This window comes from Otolemur garnettii, unplaced genomic scaffold, assembly GCF_000181295.1.
Source record: "Otolemur garnettii isolate 467f Iridium unplaced genomic scaffold, OtoGar3 scaffold00026, whole genome shotgun sequence".
NCBI classification, from domain to species: Eukaryota; Metazoa; Chordata; class Mammalia; order Primates; family Galagidae; genus Otolemur; species Otolemur garnettii.
The window spans coordinates 20,391,218-20,410,227 of record NW_003852421.1 but is presented as its reverse complement, the minus strand read 5'-3'; the positions used below and the strand labels follow the sequence as shown (position 1 = coordinate 20,410,227).

Genomic DNA, 19,010 nt, shown 5'->3' with positions numbered 1-19,010 from the left:
AACTGGCTTTGATGCCATCAAGAACAATTTCTAAAGGAATTGCTTAAAGGAAAAAAAGCTTCTTTTGTTCCTTGTAAAGGAAGGGGACATTTTTGTATGTGTGTTTATGCATCCATCTTATAGGGTTCAATGTCTATATCTGGACCCCATGTAATTAATGCTAAATTAACTGGGTGGGCTGGGTGCCCATAGCTCAGTGGTGAGAGCGCTGGCCACATGCCCCAGGGCTAGTGGGTTCTAACCCAGCCCAGGCCTGCTAAACAAAAAATTAATTAATTAATTAACTAATTAATTAATTAAGTGGGTATACAGTGTTTCTGGAGAACTCCTACTGGATGTAAATTTGGACCTGGTTCTCCTCGGTCGTTGTTTTGTGGAGTTTTGCTTTCCTTATCCCTTCACCTGTTTCTTGGTCGGCTTCAGCCCAGTGAGTCTTTGCATGAGATTAAGCTCATCGATGCACATGTCAAAGCCAGGCGTGAGTCCCACAGTGCATATTTTCCTAGAATGTAAGAAGTGATGATGATGACTGCCACCGCCTCTACAGCCCTCTAGGTGAAGCATGTGACCTCCTTGGTAGGGGGCACTGAAGGTGAAATATTGTCACCATCTCCATCAGGCATCCTTGGGTAGTCAAATCAGACTTCTAGAGCTAAAACCTGGAGGCCATTTTGTGATTACAGATGAAGCAAAACAAGCACAGTGAAACATACTCACCTCCATCAGTTGGTTCAAATGAATATACACACACTTTCCCAAAGGAAAACATAGCATGCACCCATCTTTACCGTTGGCACAGTGTGACATAAACAGGTTTTCTTTCTCATTACAGCAGTTACGACGATGCATCCTTCACAAATTCTCTGTGAGAGATGTTATTGTTTTTAGTTTGTGTTGTTCCTAGAGAGTTTCCTCTTCCAAAATAGAACCGGGGGGGGGGGGATGAAAACTAGAATTTACCCCTTAAACAAACGGATAATTTAACAAAGAAAATTTATGAAATGAATGTAATGCTTACGTTATACTTCCACATTCTACACTGAGATTTTTCTAGCTGGCTTGAGTCTGAGAAGTGATTCTTGGCCCAGAACTGTTCTGTATTCTTGTTAACTTAAGCCATTACATGATACAGCCAGGTCAGGCATCCATTTAAACTCTTTCTCTTCTTGAGGCAAGAAACAGGTACACAGCAAAAATACCACAGCTTTAATACATTTTACAGAACATTGCTATGCATAGTTCTAATTCAGTCGTATTCTGTGACATCAGAGGCATTAGGGAAAAGTGTGTCTGTCTTTTTAAAATATGTGTTGACTGCCAGCACACAAGCTGAGTGTTTTCCCTTTGAAGGAAAATGGGAATCAGAATAGAGCATTGGAAGCCTCTAAACTCTGGTGAATGATCTTTTTAAATTGTAGCCACTGGGCAGTGGGAGGCTAGAAGCCAAAAGCTGCCCTATCCCAGCTAGCTGTGTGCCAGGACTGCTCGTTACCATGCCTGCTAGTCGTGTGAAATGAGACTACAAATCTCTCCCTCCCTCGCACACAGATTTAAGAATAATATTAGAAAATGTATGCATCAGCTTTTTAAAATGTAAATGCCCATTATGATATAACTTTAGGCAGTTTCAACAGTGGGATTTAAATAAAACAGGAGAGGCAGAACCTCTCCTGCCTCTAAATAAATGTTCATACAGTCCTTTTAACTTTTGTCCAGATAGAACAGTCTCTTTTCTTGGCAGCTTTCCTTTTTCTGTTCTTCAAGTAGCAATTGATCTGAAGCCAGGAAAACGCCCTGACAGATTAGTTCTTAATGGTATTGCCCTTGGGAAACCACAAATACAGAGGACAGTTTAATCCCAGAAAATTTGGCAGATCACTCTGTCAACAGAGCAGGAAAGTGCAACAAAAGCAAACTGAGGGCACATTCACAGCTTTCTTGGTGAACTACTTCATAAATGGTTCATTGTGCGTGAGAAGCAAACAGAGAATTCTGGAAGCAATTTGTTTGCATGGTCTTGTAACACTAGGTAAATTGGCAACCAGGCTGAGTTAAATCATTTTGGAAAGGTATCTCTATTTTTTGAGGTAGGGAAGTGAAACACTATTTCCAGCAGGAGCTCTGAGGGCCTGACATGATCCACGTTGAGTTGACCTGCAGTTTGTACACAGAAATAGCTAATGTTTTGCCCACCTTCCTGCTTCAACAGTTATAGGTCAGTTCACCCAGAAGCCAGGGGGCACCTTAGTGAAGCGCTGACCGAAGACACGGGAGTTGGGACCAGTGTGGCAGGAAGCCCCCTCCCACTGACCACAGGAAACGAGAGCCTGGACATCACCATTGTCAGGCACCTGCAGTACTGCACCCAGCTTGTTCAGGTAGGATCAGAGATGACATTTGTGTTTGAGAATCCAGGTTGTTTACGTACAAGAAAGTATGCTTTCGTCTTTTGGGTTTGCCAGGGAAGTAAGAATTCAGGACTAAGAAACAGTTTTGCTTTGGGTTGTGATAACTCAAAAACTCTGGGATTTTCAACTTAAAATCTAGCTCTCCAGACCTTAAAAGGTAGTAGGTGGAAGGTGGCTAGCTCTCATTTTTGACTAATTTGGTAGTAGATGAGAGTAATTTAAGAAATTTTGTTGTTCTTCTTTGTTTTTTGTTTTTTAAGACAGATTCTTACTCTGTTGCCCTGGGTTGAGCGCTATGGCGTCATAACTCAGAGCAACCTCAAACTCCTGTGCTCAAGCGATCCCCTTGCCTCAGCCTCCTGAATAGCTGGGATTGCAGGCATCTGCCACAACACTCAGCTAGTTTTTCTATTTTTAGTTGAGACAAGGCCTCATTCTAACTCAGGCTCGTCTTCAACTCCTGAACTCAAGCAATCTACGCCTATAATCCTAGCCCTCTGGGAGGCCAAGGCAGCTTGATTGCCTAAGTTTGGGAGTTCGAGACCAGCCTGAGCTAGAGCAAGACCCCGTCTCTTAAAATAGCCAGGTGTTGTGGCGGGCACCTATAATCCCAGCTACTCATCAGGAATCAGGAGGCTAAGGCAAGAGACTGACTTGAGCCCAAGAGTTTGAGGTTGCTGTGAGCTGTGACGCCATGGCACTCTACCCAGGGGGACAAAGTAAGATTCTGTCTCAAAAAAATAAATAAATAAATAAATAAATACTAAAATAAAATAAGTCTTTTTCTGTTTATACATCAAGACACAGCCTAAATCTGCCCTTCAGGTTTCAAAGAGGGGGGGATCAAATTTACATATAAGGGAAGACAGCTGCACAGCAATGTCGCCGCTCTACTACTGAGAAAATTCCAGAATTTATGCAGGCATGAAAACATTACAAACTAAAACATGTCTGATTTCATTAGATGTTGTCACTGCCATGGAATGAGGAACATCGTCAAGCTGGCATAAAAACGCTGTAGGAGTTTGTTTTGCATCATCGCCACAGGCGGGAAGGCTGGGTAGGGAAAGTTCTATTGACAACAACATAATTAAAACTGTGGTTTTGTTTGTTTTATCAGCAAATTGTTTTCTCAAGCAAAACCCCATTTGTGGCAAGAAATCTCTTAGAGAAACTTTCTAGGCAGATCCAGGTGATGGAGAAACTCGCAGCTGTCAGTGATGAGAACATAGGAAATATCAGTTCTGTGGTGGAAGGTAAGTATCTGCCAGTTACACCCACGTACATGTAAAGGATGACACCGCCAGCCCAGTCTGTTGCCTGGAACTGTTCACTGTGTTGTCAGAAAAACAGAAAAGCATTCTTAGGCCAGGGACTAGAGCAGCGGTTCTCAACCTGGGGGTTGCGACCCCTTGGGGGGGTCGAACAACCTTTTTACAGGGGTCGCCTAAGACCATCCTGCATATCAGATATTTACATTATGACTCATAACAGTAGCAAAATTACACTTAGGAAGTAGCAACAAAAATAGTTTTATGGTTGGGGGTCACCACAACATGAGTAACTGCATTAAAGGGTCACGGCATGAGGAAGGTTGAGAACCACTAGACTAGAGTAAGGCCTCTATACTAGTTGTGCTTGTTAATGCCACAGTTCAGCCTTCTGAATCAAAACAGAAGACAAATAGCTATTTATTTGGGGGCATATATATATATACACATATGCACATATAGTATACACACACACGTGCACACACACACAGAGGATGCCAAAAATATATACACGTTAAAAAAGGAAAAAACTGCATTAAAATCGTAATACTCACTATATACACATAACAAAAGATGAATATAAGTCACACTGAGCACCTCTTATAATTGCAGAAGTCAAAGGTGACTTGAGTATTACTAATGTACTACCTTTTTTTCCTTTCTTAAAATGCACATACATTTTTTGTCATCCTCTGTGTGTAGATATACAGGGTGGACATAAAGTTTGTGGGCAATTTAAATTACCTGACCATATACACACACACAGAGGTATATTAGAGTCAGGGATCTTGCTATATTGCCCAGGCCAGTCTCATTGAGCTCCTAGGCTCATGTAATCCTCCTGCATGGTTGGGACTACAAGCATGCACCACTACAGCTACAGCTGCTTTCTTTCTTTCTTTTCTTTTTTTTGAGACAGAGCCTCAAGCTGTCCCCCTGGGTAGAGTGCCATGGCATCACAGCTCACAGCAACCTCCAACTCCTGGGCTCAAGCAAGTCTCCTGCCTCCACCTCCCAAGTAGCTGGGACCACAGGCACCTGTCACAACACCCAGCTATTTTTTGGTTGCAGCCGTTGTTGTTTGGCGGCCCGGGCTGGATTTGAACCCGCCAGCTCAGGTGTATACAGCTGGCACCTTAGCCACTTGAGCCACAGGTGCCAAACCTACAGCTGCTTTCTTAATAGTTTTTTCTATAGGGCCTCTGCCTCCCGAAGTCAGACACAGAAACAGAAAGTGTCCACCTCATAGAGCTTCACAGATTTTCTGCTGGTGTGATTCTCTTTAAGGGCAGATGGTCAGGACTGTTCTTATCCCATGGAGCTGGTTATGACAACTCCTATAGTGATGGTCAAATGGAGGATGCTTCCAAACCTTGCTAGGAAGAGGTAGAAATGTACAGAGTCCAAGGCCTCCAGCAGAGTCCCTGGTTCTGAGAATTTTAAATAGAAAATTTGATGTGGGGCTTGGCACCTATTGCTCAGTGGCTAGGGTGCCGGCCATATATAATGGGGCTGGCAGGTTCGAATCCCAGCCAGGCCTGCTAAACAACAATGACAACTGCAACAAAAAAAAGCTGGGCATTGTGGCAGGCGCCTGTAGTCCCAGCTACTTGGGAGGCTGAGGCAAGAGCATTGCTTAAGCCCAAGAGTTTGAGGTTGCTGTGAGCTGTAGATGCTGTGACACTCTGCTGAGGGTGACATAGTGAGACTCTGTCTCAAAAAAAAAAAAAAGAAAACTTGATGTGGGGAAAACACTTTTGAATTTGTATGGTCTGACACTACAGGGCACTTTTGTAAAGACAAGACTTTGTCTTTTTTTACATCAGATATTCAGTGGAAATAAGGTCTTCTAGGTAACCTCTAATTAAGCCTTCAACTCCCTTTATCTTCTCCCTGTACACTTCTGCCTCCTGCATCCATTCTTAGTAGAAGCAAGTGACCTTGGTGGGTCTCTGCGAGGCCTATCAAAGGTCAGGACACTCAGGCTGCAAGTGACTTGTGTCCCCTCCTCTCCACGCCCCTCCTCACTGTCACAATGTTGATCCCGTGCTACCTGCAACCACCCTGTCCAGTCACTCCAGTCCGAGAGCCACCTCAGCAGTGTGAAGACCCCTCTGGCCACCTGCTGAAGTTCAAGTCTCTGATCCTATACAAGTTTTCCTATAAAGCTACAGGAGATGAGATGACTGGGATGCCTCCCAAGGGTAGAGCTGCTGCGTTTCTTACCACTGAAAGCAAACCACCTTGCTTTCCCTCCATTTTCTTTGCTCTTCAGTCAGGACGAGTCCTCAGCATAACTTCTTTACCCTTTGGACCATCTGCCAACCACAGAGGAATCTTGTAGTTCCAACAGAAAACCACAAGTGTCGTGGGGGAAAAACCCCACAAAGGCCCCAAATCATACTCCCTGTCCCGTACCCTGCTGCACGTCTCCATCTGCTTCCTTTAACACCTGTGTCCCGGGATGGGGTTGTTCTTCTTTTCCAGCCATACCAGAGTTTCACAAAAAGTTGTCTTTGCTGTCGTTCTGGACCAAGTGCTGCAGCCCAGCTGGGGTCTACCACAGCTCAGCGGACAGGGTGATTAAGCAGCTGGAGGCCAGTTTTGCCAGAACTGTCAACAAAGAATACCCAGGACTTGCAGACCCAGGTATGAGACAGCAGCAGAGTTTCTGTCCTTTGGTATGAGAATGTTCATAGGTGGGGTTCCCTCCCCTTCCCCCCACAGACAGAGAATTGGTGGGGAGCACACAAAAGGCTGGCCCTAAAAAAATGGTGTCCTCTCCAGGGCAACCATCATCTCCTCAGTTAGATTCAAGGAAAGAAAGCTGTTGAGCAGGTTTTAATTCAGAATATCAGCAGTGACTTTTAAAACCACTACATGTCTGTGTATTGCTATTTCTATATGTATACTTTAAAGAAAAAAAGTGTCACCGATTTGAGTGTCAAATGGTACAATTACTTTGGAAAACCAAAATCTATAAAAGCTCAAAATATACCTGGCCTGCGCTCCAGCAATGCCACTCCTAACCAAATGAAGGGAAATACGTTCTATGGGCTCGGCGCCCGTAACACAGTGCTTACGGCACCAGCCACACACACCAAGGCTGGTGGGCTCAAATGCGACCTGGGCCAGCTAAACAACAGCATCAACTGCAATAAAAAATAGCCAGGCACTGTGGCAGGTGCCTGTAGTCGCAGCTACTTGGGAGGCCGAGGCAAGAGTTTGAGGTTGCTGTGAGCTGTGACGCCATAGCACTGTACCAAGGGCAACATAGTGAGACTCTGTCGAAAAGAAAGAAAGAAAGAAAGAAAGAAAGAAAGAAAGAAAGAAAGAGAGAGAGAGAGAGAGAGAGAGAGAAAGAAAGAAAGAAAGAAGTGCTATATTCAGAGAAAGGACACATACCAGAAGATTCATAGCAACTTCATTCACAAGAAACAAAAACTGGAAACAATCCAAACGCCCACAACAAATGACTAGATAAATTGTAATATATTCGTATTTTAGAGAATTACATAATCAATTTTTGAAAAGAGCACATTGTTCCTACACGCAACAATTTGGATGAATCTCACAGATACGTTGTTGAGTAAAAGGAACCAGACACAAAACATACATACTGTATAATTCCATATGTATGAAGTTCAGGAACTGGCAAAACTAATTTATGTCACTAGAAGTCAGAGTGTCAGCTACCTGTGGTGCGGGGATGGGTGGGGAGCTATAGACCGGCAAGGGCACAGGAAACCTTGCGGGGTGCTGGCCACCGTCTCTGTCTGATCTAAACGGCAGTTACACAGGCTCACTTTATGAGCTCACCTTATGTACTTCACTTTCTTATACCACAATCAAAGATAAAGAAATGAACTATTGAATGATTGAATGAATAAAAAGTCATGTTTCTTGAAGGCAGGAGGGGGGTGGGGTCTTGGTGTGCGACACACCTTTTGGGGGCAAGACACAATTATAAGAGGGACTTTACCTAACAAATGCAATCAGTGTAACCTGGTTTCTTGTGCCCTCAATGAATCCCCAACAATTAAAAAAAAAAAAACAAGGTCATGTTTTTTAAGCTGCTTTGTATCCTTCCTTTCTAAACAGTGTTTAGAACCCTGGTGTCCCAGATCCTGGACCGGGCCGAGCCTCTGCTTTCCTCCAGCCTATCTTCAGAAGTCGTCACTGTTTTTCAGTATTACAGTTACTTTACCAGTCACGGTGTGAGTGACCTAGAGAGCTACCTGAGCCAGCTGGCCAGGCAAGGTAGGTCCTGCTCTTTTGTCACACTGCAGTGGTGTTTCAATTCTGAGTTTCCTCTGGTCTTTTTAAATCATGGTTTTTAATGATAGTAGCCTTTTTATTTTTTCATGTTCACAGCTGAGCTGAGATCTGGCTTTTAAATGACTTCGGGGTCTTTAACATTAGGAAGCCTCCTGTTAGTGAACCAGGGATTTACTAAGAGCCCCCCAGTCGTCCCGTAGAGGTGTACCATTAACAGGAAGCTGGCAAATTATTTAAGATTGCACTATAATTTCTTTCTTTCATTAACGTATTTGCCACGTGTAGGATCAAACCTACAGGCAGTACTGTTTTAGATTGCTTATTTGGTGGGCTTTTATTAATAATAGGAAGAAATGGGGCTTAAAAGAAGGCAGGTGGGTGACACAGTGGGAAGGAAAAGGAGGAAAATTAATGCAGGGCAGTTTGTCCAGGGAAGAAAAAGAATGGGCACAACACAGGGTGCAGTGATGAAACCCTGCCTTGCCATTTCATGAGGCCCTTTTGATATTAGAAATAAAATAAGAACCTGAATCAAATGAAAACCTCGTTGGGAGCGGAGCCAGCCAGTGAGTGCCAGATGTTTGGTTCCCAGGTTTGTGCTCTATAAATCCACAGAGCCTTGACAGTGCAGGTTGACAGGGCCAGGAGAAATGAGGTGTGTAGGTAAAGGGCTTGGCACAGAACAGTGTGCCCAGGCTTAGTCCTTCATTCCAGAACATTAAACCCAGCGATAACATGGTCAGCGCATTGGTTAGCATCACGGTGGAGGCAGAAAATCTTCCTGCAGCCAGCACTGAACCAACACGGAGTGTGGGAGAGTCTGTGCATAAACCTTAGGAATGGCAGCGCTCACACAGAGGCAGGAAGAGGAAGTGTAGGCAGGGAGACGCTGGGGTCTTGTATTATTATATTCTTTATTTCTTGATACTAAATTTATCAGCATCTATATCAATTTCTGAGAAAATTCCTGCATTATTCAGTGTACATCAGTGGCAGTTTACATCTCCAAGCGTAGTCCCCAGAAAGCCTTCTCATTTACTGATAGGAATGGGGAATGACAATGAAAAACCTTAACATTTTAAGGGTCTTTTTCTTTTACTTTATATAGAAAGAAGAGAACTTTATTATAGAAAATGTGGAAATCAGAGAAATACAAAGAAAAAACTTCAAATCTCTCATTCTCTTACTTTTAAAATTAAACATATCTTTTAGTTGAAATGTATGGATTTCAATTTCAAAACTGTAATTATTCCTTGCAGAATATGATCTCCCATTTTTTATTTGACATTGTATTCTGTGTTATTAAATAGTCTTTGCAAGGCCAGGTGTAGTGGCTGATGCCTGTTGTCCCAGCACTGTGGGAGGCCAAGGTGGGTGGATCGGCTGAGCTCAGCTGAGTTAGAGATCAGCATAAGACCAGCATGAGCCAGAGTGAGCCAGAGTGAGACCTTGTCTCTACCAAAAAAAAAAAAAAAAAAAACAAAAAAAGCCAGGTGTGGCGACAGGCGCCTGTAATCCCAGCTACTTGGGAGGCAAAGGACAAGTGAATTGCTAAAGGAAGAAAAAAACTCAAACAATTAAAAAAAAAAATCTTCAAACTAAAATGAGTGAAAGCCAGCTGAAATTGAAAGCAAAAATAAAAAAATAAATAAGTAAATAAATAGTCTTTGCAAGTGTTTTTATTTGATTTTATAAGTAATTAAATTAATATCCCTGTATACTAAAGTATTTGATTGGATTGTTAAACAGTGTAGGTTGTTTACTATGATTTTTTAATTGATATGTTATAATACATATTATTATCACTATCACCAAGTTTTTACTAGGCCATTTTTTTTAAACTAGAGGATTTATAATACATCCACAGCAAGGAAAATAGAAAATTAAAGCAAAATCAAATCTAGATAAATCACAAATTTATCCACTGTGTAAGAGATATTGCTCTACTGATGGAACATGAATTTTCCATCTGTACTTTTATTTTCCCATCTGTGCTGATCAAACACACCCTCATCCTAGTGTTTTTGTGACCAAAAGATGCCCATGCTGTATAGATAAGGATTAGAGCATATTCCTTATTCATAGAACATGGTTGATTTGTCCAAATCAGACTCCAAACCTTATTTTGATAATACTGCTGCCATATTCTAAGCAACTAAGTGGGTTTCTCCATCAGGACTCAGTTGCTTCAGTGCAGACTTGGGTTCACTCAGGTTCAGAGTTTCGCCGGACAGGTTTGATTAAAAGAGGAGCTGCAAGATTATAAAAAATATTTACTTATATTTTCTTCACTGTATATTTTCACATTCAACTAATTCATATATTAGTTATGTTTGCAGCCATTATGATAGAGCCCTGCCTTCACTTTTTCCCCATATGATTTGCCCCTTACTTCTATACAGTTCTTTGAATAATCTGTCCTTTTTTTACTAATTTGAAATACCACCCTTATCATATACTAATTTTTCATAAATACTTGGGCCTACACTTTCATATATGTATACTTGAGTCCTACTTATATTTGTAACAAGCGTGTTATTTAGTATGTTGAAACACAAATTCTGTTTCCTTCTTACCCTCTAGTTTCCATGGTTCAGACTCTGCAATCACTAAGAGATGAAAAACTCCTGCAGACCATGAGTGACCTTGCTCCTAGCAACCTCCCCGCCCAGCAGGAAGTACTCAGGACCTTGGCTCTGCTGTTAACCAGAGATGACAATGAAGTTAGTGAGGCTGTGACACTTTACTTGGTAGCAGCCTCCAAAAATGAGCATTTCAGGGAAAAGGTAGGACACTGAATCATGGCTGTCAAGTGAGAAGCTTGTGTAATCTTCAGTCATTTGCTATTACTATTTTAGCATCCATTCTTTTAAAAAAATTATTTTCTTCTGCTTATTAATAGTACATACGCTGTAAAAATAATTAAAATTAAAGAAACCAGGCTTGGTACCTGTGGCTCAAGTGGCTAAGGCGCCAGTTACATACACCTAAGGTGGCGGGTTCGAATCCAGCCTGGGCCACCAAACAATAATGATTGCTGCAACCAAAAAATAGCCAGGCGTTGTGGCGGGCACCTGTGGTCCCAGCTACTTGGGAGGTGGAGGTAGGAGACTTGCTCCAGCCCAGGAGTTGGAGGTTGCTATGGAGCTGTGATGCCACCGCACTCTACCTAGGGGGACAGCTTGAGGCTCTGTCTCAAAAATTAATTAATTAATTAATTAATTAAAGAAACTAGACTGGGCAACATAGCAAGACTGTCCCTACAAAAAATTAAAAAATTAGTCAGGTATGGTGGCATGTACCTACAGTCCCAGCTATTCAGGAGGCTGAGTTGGGAGGAGCATTTGAGCTCAGGAATTTGAGGTTACAATGGTAAGCTATGATTATGCCACTGCACTCCAGCCTGGATGACCAAGTCTCTTTAAAAAAAAAAAAAACTAAAGAAATATATAGAGAGACAAGTGCCCCGCAAGCCAAGGTCCCAGAAAAAAAATTTAATAACTTAGTGCCTATTTGAGATATTGTGTGTGTGTGTGTGTATACATATCTATATATCTATATATAGATATTTGCTAACATATAATTTTTTTTAAAGGGCTCACACTATTCTGTTTCATAAGTGACATGTAATGGTTATTTTCTTTCCATGTCAGAACATACTGGCCTGATTTATTATATTTATGTATTAATAGCATGTCAGCATATGGACATTCTAGCATTTCTTTTCTTTTTTGTTGCAGTTTTTGGCCGGGGCCGGGTTTGAACCCGCCACCTCTGCTATATGGGGCCGGCACCCTACCTACTGAGCCACAGGTGCCACCCAGCATTTATTTTCTTATATTGGTGGGCATTTGTGTAGTTTCCCACTCTGAAAAATATCATGATGAATATGCACACCAGTATATTTTATGAGTAGTTTGGGGTCAAGTTATTAAACTACTAGGTAAAAGAGCTAGAATAGTTCTAAATTTCAAAAACCATCACTTAGCCAGGTGTGGTAGCTCACACCTATAATCCTAATACTTGGGGAGGCCAAGGCTAGAGGATTGCTTGAGCTCAGGCATTTAAGACTAGCCTGAGCAAGAGTGAGGCCCCATTTCTATTAATAGAAAAATTATCCAGGTGTTGTGGCAGGCATCTTTAGTCCCAGCCTCAGGGAAACTGAGGCAGGAGGATCAGTTGATCTTAGGAGTTTGAGGTTGCTGAGAGCTAGGTTGATGCCACAGCACTCTAACCTAGAGCAACAAAGTGAGATTCAGTCTCAAAAAAAAAAAAAAAAAATCACTCATAGTGCCAGGGAATTTACTTGTTCCTCAGCTTTAATTCAATACCCATCCAGATGTAACAAGAACCTGTAATGTAAGCACTGTGGGGTCTCATACAAATAGCGGACTTGATTCTCCAGGAAATCTTTACTATCACTCTAAAAAACAACTCTCTTCAAAATTCAGATCAACTCATGTAGTCTCTTCTTGTCCTTGAGAAGGTCATATGTTGAACTCTGAGAAGAGTTTTTTTCATTGTCTAAGGCATTACCTAAGCTAGGGTCTAATAGTCAGAAGTGTGCGTACTCATGAGAAGATAATCCAAGAGGATAAACTCTGTATTGTTCATTCCTGCAGAATTCTGGTCTCTTAGTGGAATTAGTTCAAAAGACTGTTCTATGTGCCAACCACTCTCACCCCTCCTGAAAAGAGGGAAGGAAAACAGAAGAATCCTGAACACTGCTGATAGCAGTGTATACACTCATCTGAATGTGCAGTTTTCTCTGAGCAGGACTGGGATACTCTTGAGTCATGATGTGCTAGTGTGCTTTTAGAAACAATGATGACACAGCCTTCGTTTGGCTTTTCTGTATGCAACTTTTTATTTTTAGGGCACATGCTACAGGCTAAATGCCTTCTTTTTATTCCAGTTTACCATTCTGTTTATTCTCTCAGATTCATTTTTCATGAATAGGCCTTTATTAAGTGACTACTCTGTCCCTGGCACTGTATGGAGGTTTTTGTGGACACTGTAGAAATAAAGGGAATAGAGTCCCTGCCCTTGAAGAGTGTCCAATCTCATCAGAGAAAAATAACAACTGCCAATTACCTTCTACCTACTAAACACCAGGCACTATGCTAAGTTGCTTATGACCATCTCTCTAAACTTGTGAATATTTTTACCCTCTGTTTTATAGATGAGGAAACTGAGCCTACAAGGAGTTATTTAAACTCAGCTAAGAAGACATACTAATTAAGTGATCGAATTTGGATTATCACCCAAAACCATTTAATCCCCAATGCTTGAAGTTTTCCCATTTTTTCTTATATAGCATAGCAAAGGTTAGCATTTTAAATTCTTAAAAGTAGATGTGAGAGGCTAAAGCAATACAAGGATACCTAGTTGAGAGTGGGTGTTACTGTAAACCTAGAACCTGGCTTTAAGAATCATAGCTACTGGGGGCAGCGCCTATGGCTCAGTGAGGCCCCATATACCGAGGGTGGCAGGTTCAAACCCGGCCCCAGCCGAACTGCACCAAAAAAATAGTCGGGCATTGTGGCAGGTGCCTGTGGTCCCAGCTACTCGGGAGGCTGAGAAAAGAGAATCACCTAAGCCCAAGAGCTGGAGGTTGCTGAGTGCTGTGATGCCATAGCACTCTACTAAAGGTGACAAAGTGAGACTCTGTCTCTAGAAAAAAAAAAAAATAGAATCATAGCTATTGGGCTGAGTACAGTGGTTCTCCCCTGACATCTCAGTACTCTGGGATGCCAAGGTAAGAGGATCACTTGTGGCCAAACATTCAAGACCAGCCTGGGCAACAGATAGATACCAGCCAACCTATCTCTAAAAAATAAATAAATAAATAAGGTGGCATACACCTGTGGTCCTGGCTACTCAGGAGGCTGGGGCAGAAGGATCACTTGGGCCTACAAGTTAAAGGTGAGAGTGAACTATGATCACACCACTATACTTTGGCCCAGTGACAGAACATGACCCTGTCTAAAAAAAAAAAAAAAAAAAGTAAAAGTTTTATATTTTGATTCATTATTTTATGCTTTTTTCCTCCACCTAGAATGATAATTTATGCTTAGGGAGTACTTATATGAAACAGCTTGGAAGTGTAGCCAGCCTAATGATTAGGATGTCAAGAGGAAAATATCCACTCTTCTCCAAATATACTATTGCATTAGGATGTTAGTGTTTCCTTAATTGCCCATCACCTGCCAGAGGAGATGCTGGCAGCCTCTACATTGTGACAGGGAGCTTCTTGCTTCACATTGTGTCTTCTTAGAACTGTTACCAATCTGAGGAGTATCATTGCAACCACCATTTCTTTGGCAACCACTCAAACTAAAGTGAGCAACATGTTCAATGACCCCAAAATTAATAGGATCAGGTATTATTATCTCTGAAGTTAACATAGACTTGCTCTATCACCTGGCATGTTAGCCTGGTATGTAACAAGTGGCTGGACGTTTGTTCATTGGACAAATGAAGTCATATTTACACACGTGCTTATAGTACTGGTGTTCCTGAAATGTGACAGACAGAAATAACATTTCCATCATGATAACCATAAACGAATTATGACTCAGCAGTCTACATAACTGTTATCAATTGGTTTCTCGGGCCACCCGTTGCTACAATTATGAAGTAGTTCAATTTTAGCACAAGACTCCTCTCTATTTTCCTCTCCCATTTCCCTCTTTTCCTTCCTGAGGGCCTTCAAGGTTTAACTACCAAACCAAAGGTTTAACCTTTATCAAAACCACACATGCCAAGATTTGAATGGCTGATAACCACGTAAATGGTCCTACCTCTCAGGCCTGGCTGTCCTATAATAACAATGCTTCACCAGGGATGAAATACTAAAGATAGACGTGGGCATCCACCCACCACTGTTAGTGGGACCTGTGTAGGGGGTTGACAGGAGATGGCACCTCAGGGGCAGTCACCTCATTCCTCTTGGAGGGGAGGCCAGCCTCTGCGTGGTTTGAGTGTTATTTTCCCCCTTTATGCTGCTCACTCCCAGGAAGTAGGTGGTCGAAGTCAAAAGGCCAGAGAGAGGTCCTCAACAGCCAAAGCCTATTTAGGCTTAGTAACTAGTTGCTAGTACTGCTATTTTTCTGGCTTATCTTTGCTTCTTTTAAGAGTATTGAACTATATATCCACACAAAATCTTGTACACAAAAGTTCATAGTGGTAGTATTCGTAATAGCCAAAAAGTAGAAAAAAATCCAAAGGTCCATGATGAATGAATAAAATGCGGTCTAGCCATATGATGGAAAGTTATTTGGCCATAAAAAGGAATGAAGTACTGATCCATGCCACCACCTGTTGAACCTTGAAAATATCGTGCTAAGTAAAAGAGCAAGACACAGAAGGCCACATATTGTATGATTACATTTATATGAAATGTCCAGAACTGGCAAATCCATAGACATGGAGAGTAGATTAGTGGTTACCAAGGGCTGGGGTACGGGAGGAATGTAAATGACTGCTAACAGGTACAGCATTTCTTTTGGGGGTGATGAAAATGTTCTGAAATAAGATAGCCTTGGTGAGTTTGTGAATACACTAAAAACTGCTGAGTTGTACACTTTAAAGAGTAAATATGATATGTGAATTATATCTCCATTTTTTAAAATAATAGAGTTATTCTACTGAGAAGACAGCAGGATGTGTTTAATCCCAACTCCCCCACCCCACCCCCTATAGCGACTATAGCAGAACTACCAATCTAATCATCAGGTTGACTACACTTTCAGGCTGTTTCAGACAGGTACTCACTAAGTATAGATTATTGTTCTAGATGCTAAACAAGTAAAAAAAAAAAACAAGGTCTTCATCCTTAAGAAGCTTCAATATAAATGGGGTCTTGAGATATTTGTCTCCTATAAACAAATACATGGATGCACAGATATACGTAAGAATAAAAATCATACTGCATCTGTATTTATTGAGGGCTTACTTTGTGCCAGGCCCTGTTTTTAGTCCTTTGCATGTATTCCCACATTTAAGATTCATGAAGCTCCTTAAGTGGGTCTTATTATTACACCCAATTGCAGATTAGCAGAGTAAGGCATAGGATGTCAAGGAACATGCTGAGAAATCACAGGTTAGGAAGTTGAGATACATGTTAGCAATATATAGACTTGTAAATTCAGATATATAAGCACATAGAAATAATGACAGTTGATTTAAAAAGCAAGAGCCAGGCATGGTGGCACACAGTTGTAGTCCCAGTTAATCAGGAGTCTGAGGCAAGAGGATCGATTGCTTAGACTCAAGAGTTCCAACTCAGTGTGGAACTCTTGCATAGCAAGGGCATAGTAAGACCCCTTCTCAATCAATCCATCAATAACAAGGAAAATATAACTCATAAGAAATCATAGAGAAGAAAGAGCAGGTCACACATTGCTTGGTGAAGTGGGGACTGGCTCTTGGACAAATGTTGAAGCCAATCAGAAGTGAGGCCTGTCAAAGAGGAGAATAGAGTATGTGAAGTTGTCTGTGGAGAGCACAGCCACTAGGCATATCAGTGAGCACAGCAGGAAAAGAGGACAGCTGGGGAGGCAGCAGGGAGCCAGCTGGGTTAGGATCTTGAAAAGCCCCAATAGAAGTGTTTGATGGTGTTAGGCAAAGAAAAGGGAAGCACTCTACTATGCTAGGAGACGGGGAGGTGGTAAGTTCAGGACTGATGGAAGGTACACTAGAGGAAAGGCATTCCTCATCACTGGGTACCAGGGGCAGAAATACTGCGGTGGCCTAGGCAGGGAGTGAAGACCTTGAAAAGACATGGGCCATGGAAAAGGGATAAATCCAAGAAATCCCATTGTATAAATGACAGAGTAGACTCAGCGCCCATAGCACAGTGGTTACAGTGTCAGCCACATACACCCAGGCTGATGGGTTCAAGCCCAGCCTGGTCCAGCTAAACAACAATGACAACTGCTACAAAAAATAGCCAGACATTGTGGCAGGTGCCTGTAGTCCCAGCTACTTGGGAGGTTGAGGCAAGAGAATCTCTTAAGCCTAAGAGTTTAAGGTTGCTGTGAGCTGTGATGCTACGGCACTGTCCCCAGGGCAACATAGTGAGACTGTGTCTCAAAAAAATAACTAACTAAATAAAATAAATGACAGAGTAATACAGTTTACTGATTCAACAAATAGGTATTAGGGTATGGTGATCAGACTTGAGTTCTGCTTTTAAAAATAAAAACCATTCAGACAAATAGCAAAAAAAAGCATAGTATTACCCAATAAAATGAAAAGTTAATCCTCTTTTCCACCCCTAATTCTCATGTGACTTATTCTTGTAGTGATTCTTATTCATCTGAGTTAATATTAAGTACTACAGGTTTCATGAACTATTTAGAAAGAAAATAGTTTGATAAAAATAAGAAAAGTTACTTTTATAGAGAGATTTTTATTCAGAGCATCCATTTGCCATGTATCAAATTTGGCAAATCTCAAACTGAAATCACCGCCTTTTCACTGGACTGTTCACCTCCTCCTGCCTGACTTATTTCAGGCTGGGTGCCTTTTTCTCATGCAACTCCCGACTAAAATCTAACCTCATTTCCAGTCCAGTGCAAACATCATTTTTGTGAAACTACAGTGGCATTCCATAAGATGTCTCCTCCATCTGACTCACTTAGCATCTTGGAAGCCACAATCATAACTTTGTACCTTCCAATTTCATTTTCCCCAGGGTCCATGACCTCATAGAATATAAGGAGTCAATTTATTGAATAACCAGCTCTTTTAATCAACATGAATTTTAATGGCTTTTTTTTCCTCTGAAAGTGGTATAAAATGTCTAGTTATATGCTAAAGTTTATCTCAGGAAGTAAAAATAATAATATATGTCTTAAACTACAAACAAATCAAAATGCCTTCACAGAGTCCCTCCTTCTCTTCCAGGCCTTGCTCTATTACTGCGAAGCACTAACCAAGACAAACCTCCAGCTCCAGAAGGCAGCTTGCCTGGCCCTGAAAACCCTTGAGGTAAATAAAGCCCAGCCTCAGAGTCTCCCAGCAGTTCAGCCAGCGGTGAGCCAGGCTCAGCCAGGTGTCCACTACAGCTTTTCTTTGATATGTGAAAGTACCTTCCTTTGTGCTGTGTATTAGTTTGGGGGTCCTACCCTTCCTTAAGCCATAACTACATGTGACTCTGTTTTGTTAAAGTCAGTAAAGGGCAGAAGACAATTATGTTTTGCAATAGCCTGTAGGAATCAGTTTGCCTTTAGGTCAGTATGAGAAAAAGGTATCTTGGCTCAATGCCTATAGCTCAGCAGCTAGGGTGCCAGCCATATACACCAGAGCTGGCAGGTTCGAATCCAGCCCAGGCCTGGTAGACAACAGTGACAACTACAACCAAAAAATAGCTGGGTTTTGTGGCAGGCACATGTAGTCCCAGCTACTTGGGAGTCTGAGGCAAGAGAATCGCTTAAGTCCAAGAGTTGGAGGTTGCTGTGAGCTGTGACGTCACAGCACTCTACCCAGAGTGACAGCTTGAGACTCTGTCTCAAAAAAAAAAAACAGAGAGAGAGAGGGAAGGATATCTTATGCCAAGGGAGGGATCATATGGGGATTTCACCAATTTTTACAGTGCACAACAAACAACAGGGACAACTAAGAGTTGCAAAGTACTGAGATTCAGTGTGTCACTCAAGTCCCGTGTCCTTCTTCATCAGCTCTCTTTTGATTATTCTTTTTTCCTCATCAACTCCCTTTACTAAGCAGCTAACCAATAAGGCTAAGCATTCCCAACATAGAAGAGTTTCCCTTACAGCAGGCAAGATTTAATGTTTGACCTGCTTTTATCACCACAAATAAGTTTTGAGAAGAGAAGGAGAAGGCCACACCTTTGTACCTGGCAAAATCTTGGAAGAGCTCCTGGGACAGGAGCAGGGACCTACAGACTTGATGGGACATGAAGAAAAGGATTAATACCTCCAAAGAAATAGTTAATGATCTGTGACCAAAAATAGCTCTGGGAAGTTTTGCCATTCCTTATTACTTGGTCAAAAAATTACCTTCAGGTTGCCAAAATATATATATA

General features: G+C 41.7%; 1 protein-coding gene across 1 annotated transcript in view; it reads left to right on the top strand.

The window, feature by feature from the left end:
- Nucleotides 1-19,010, top strand: part of RIPOR2 (RHO family interacting cell polarization regulator 2) — a 118,582-nt gene that overhangs the window by 89,648 nt on the left and 9,924 nt on the right. The window contains exons 15-20 of the mRNA XM_012804241.2: nt 2,210-2,378; nt 3,529-3,664; nt 6,167-6,328; nt 7,781-7,939; nt 10,541-10,743; nt 17,870-17,953. Coding sequence (XP_012659695.2) covers nt 2,210-2,378; nt 3,529-3,664; nt 6,167-6,328; nt 7,781-7,939; nt 10,541-10,743; nt 17,870-17,953 — 913 coding nt within the window. The remainder of the gene's footprint in view (nt 1-2,209; nt 2,379-3,528; nt 3,665-6,166; nt 6,329-7,780; nt 7,940-10,540; nt 10,744-17,869; nt 17,954-19,010) is intronic.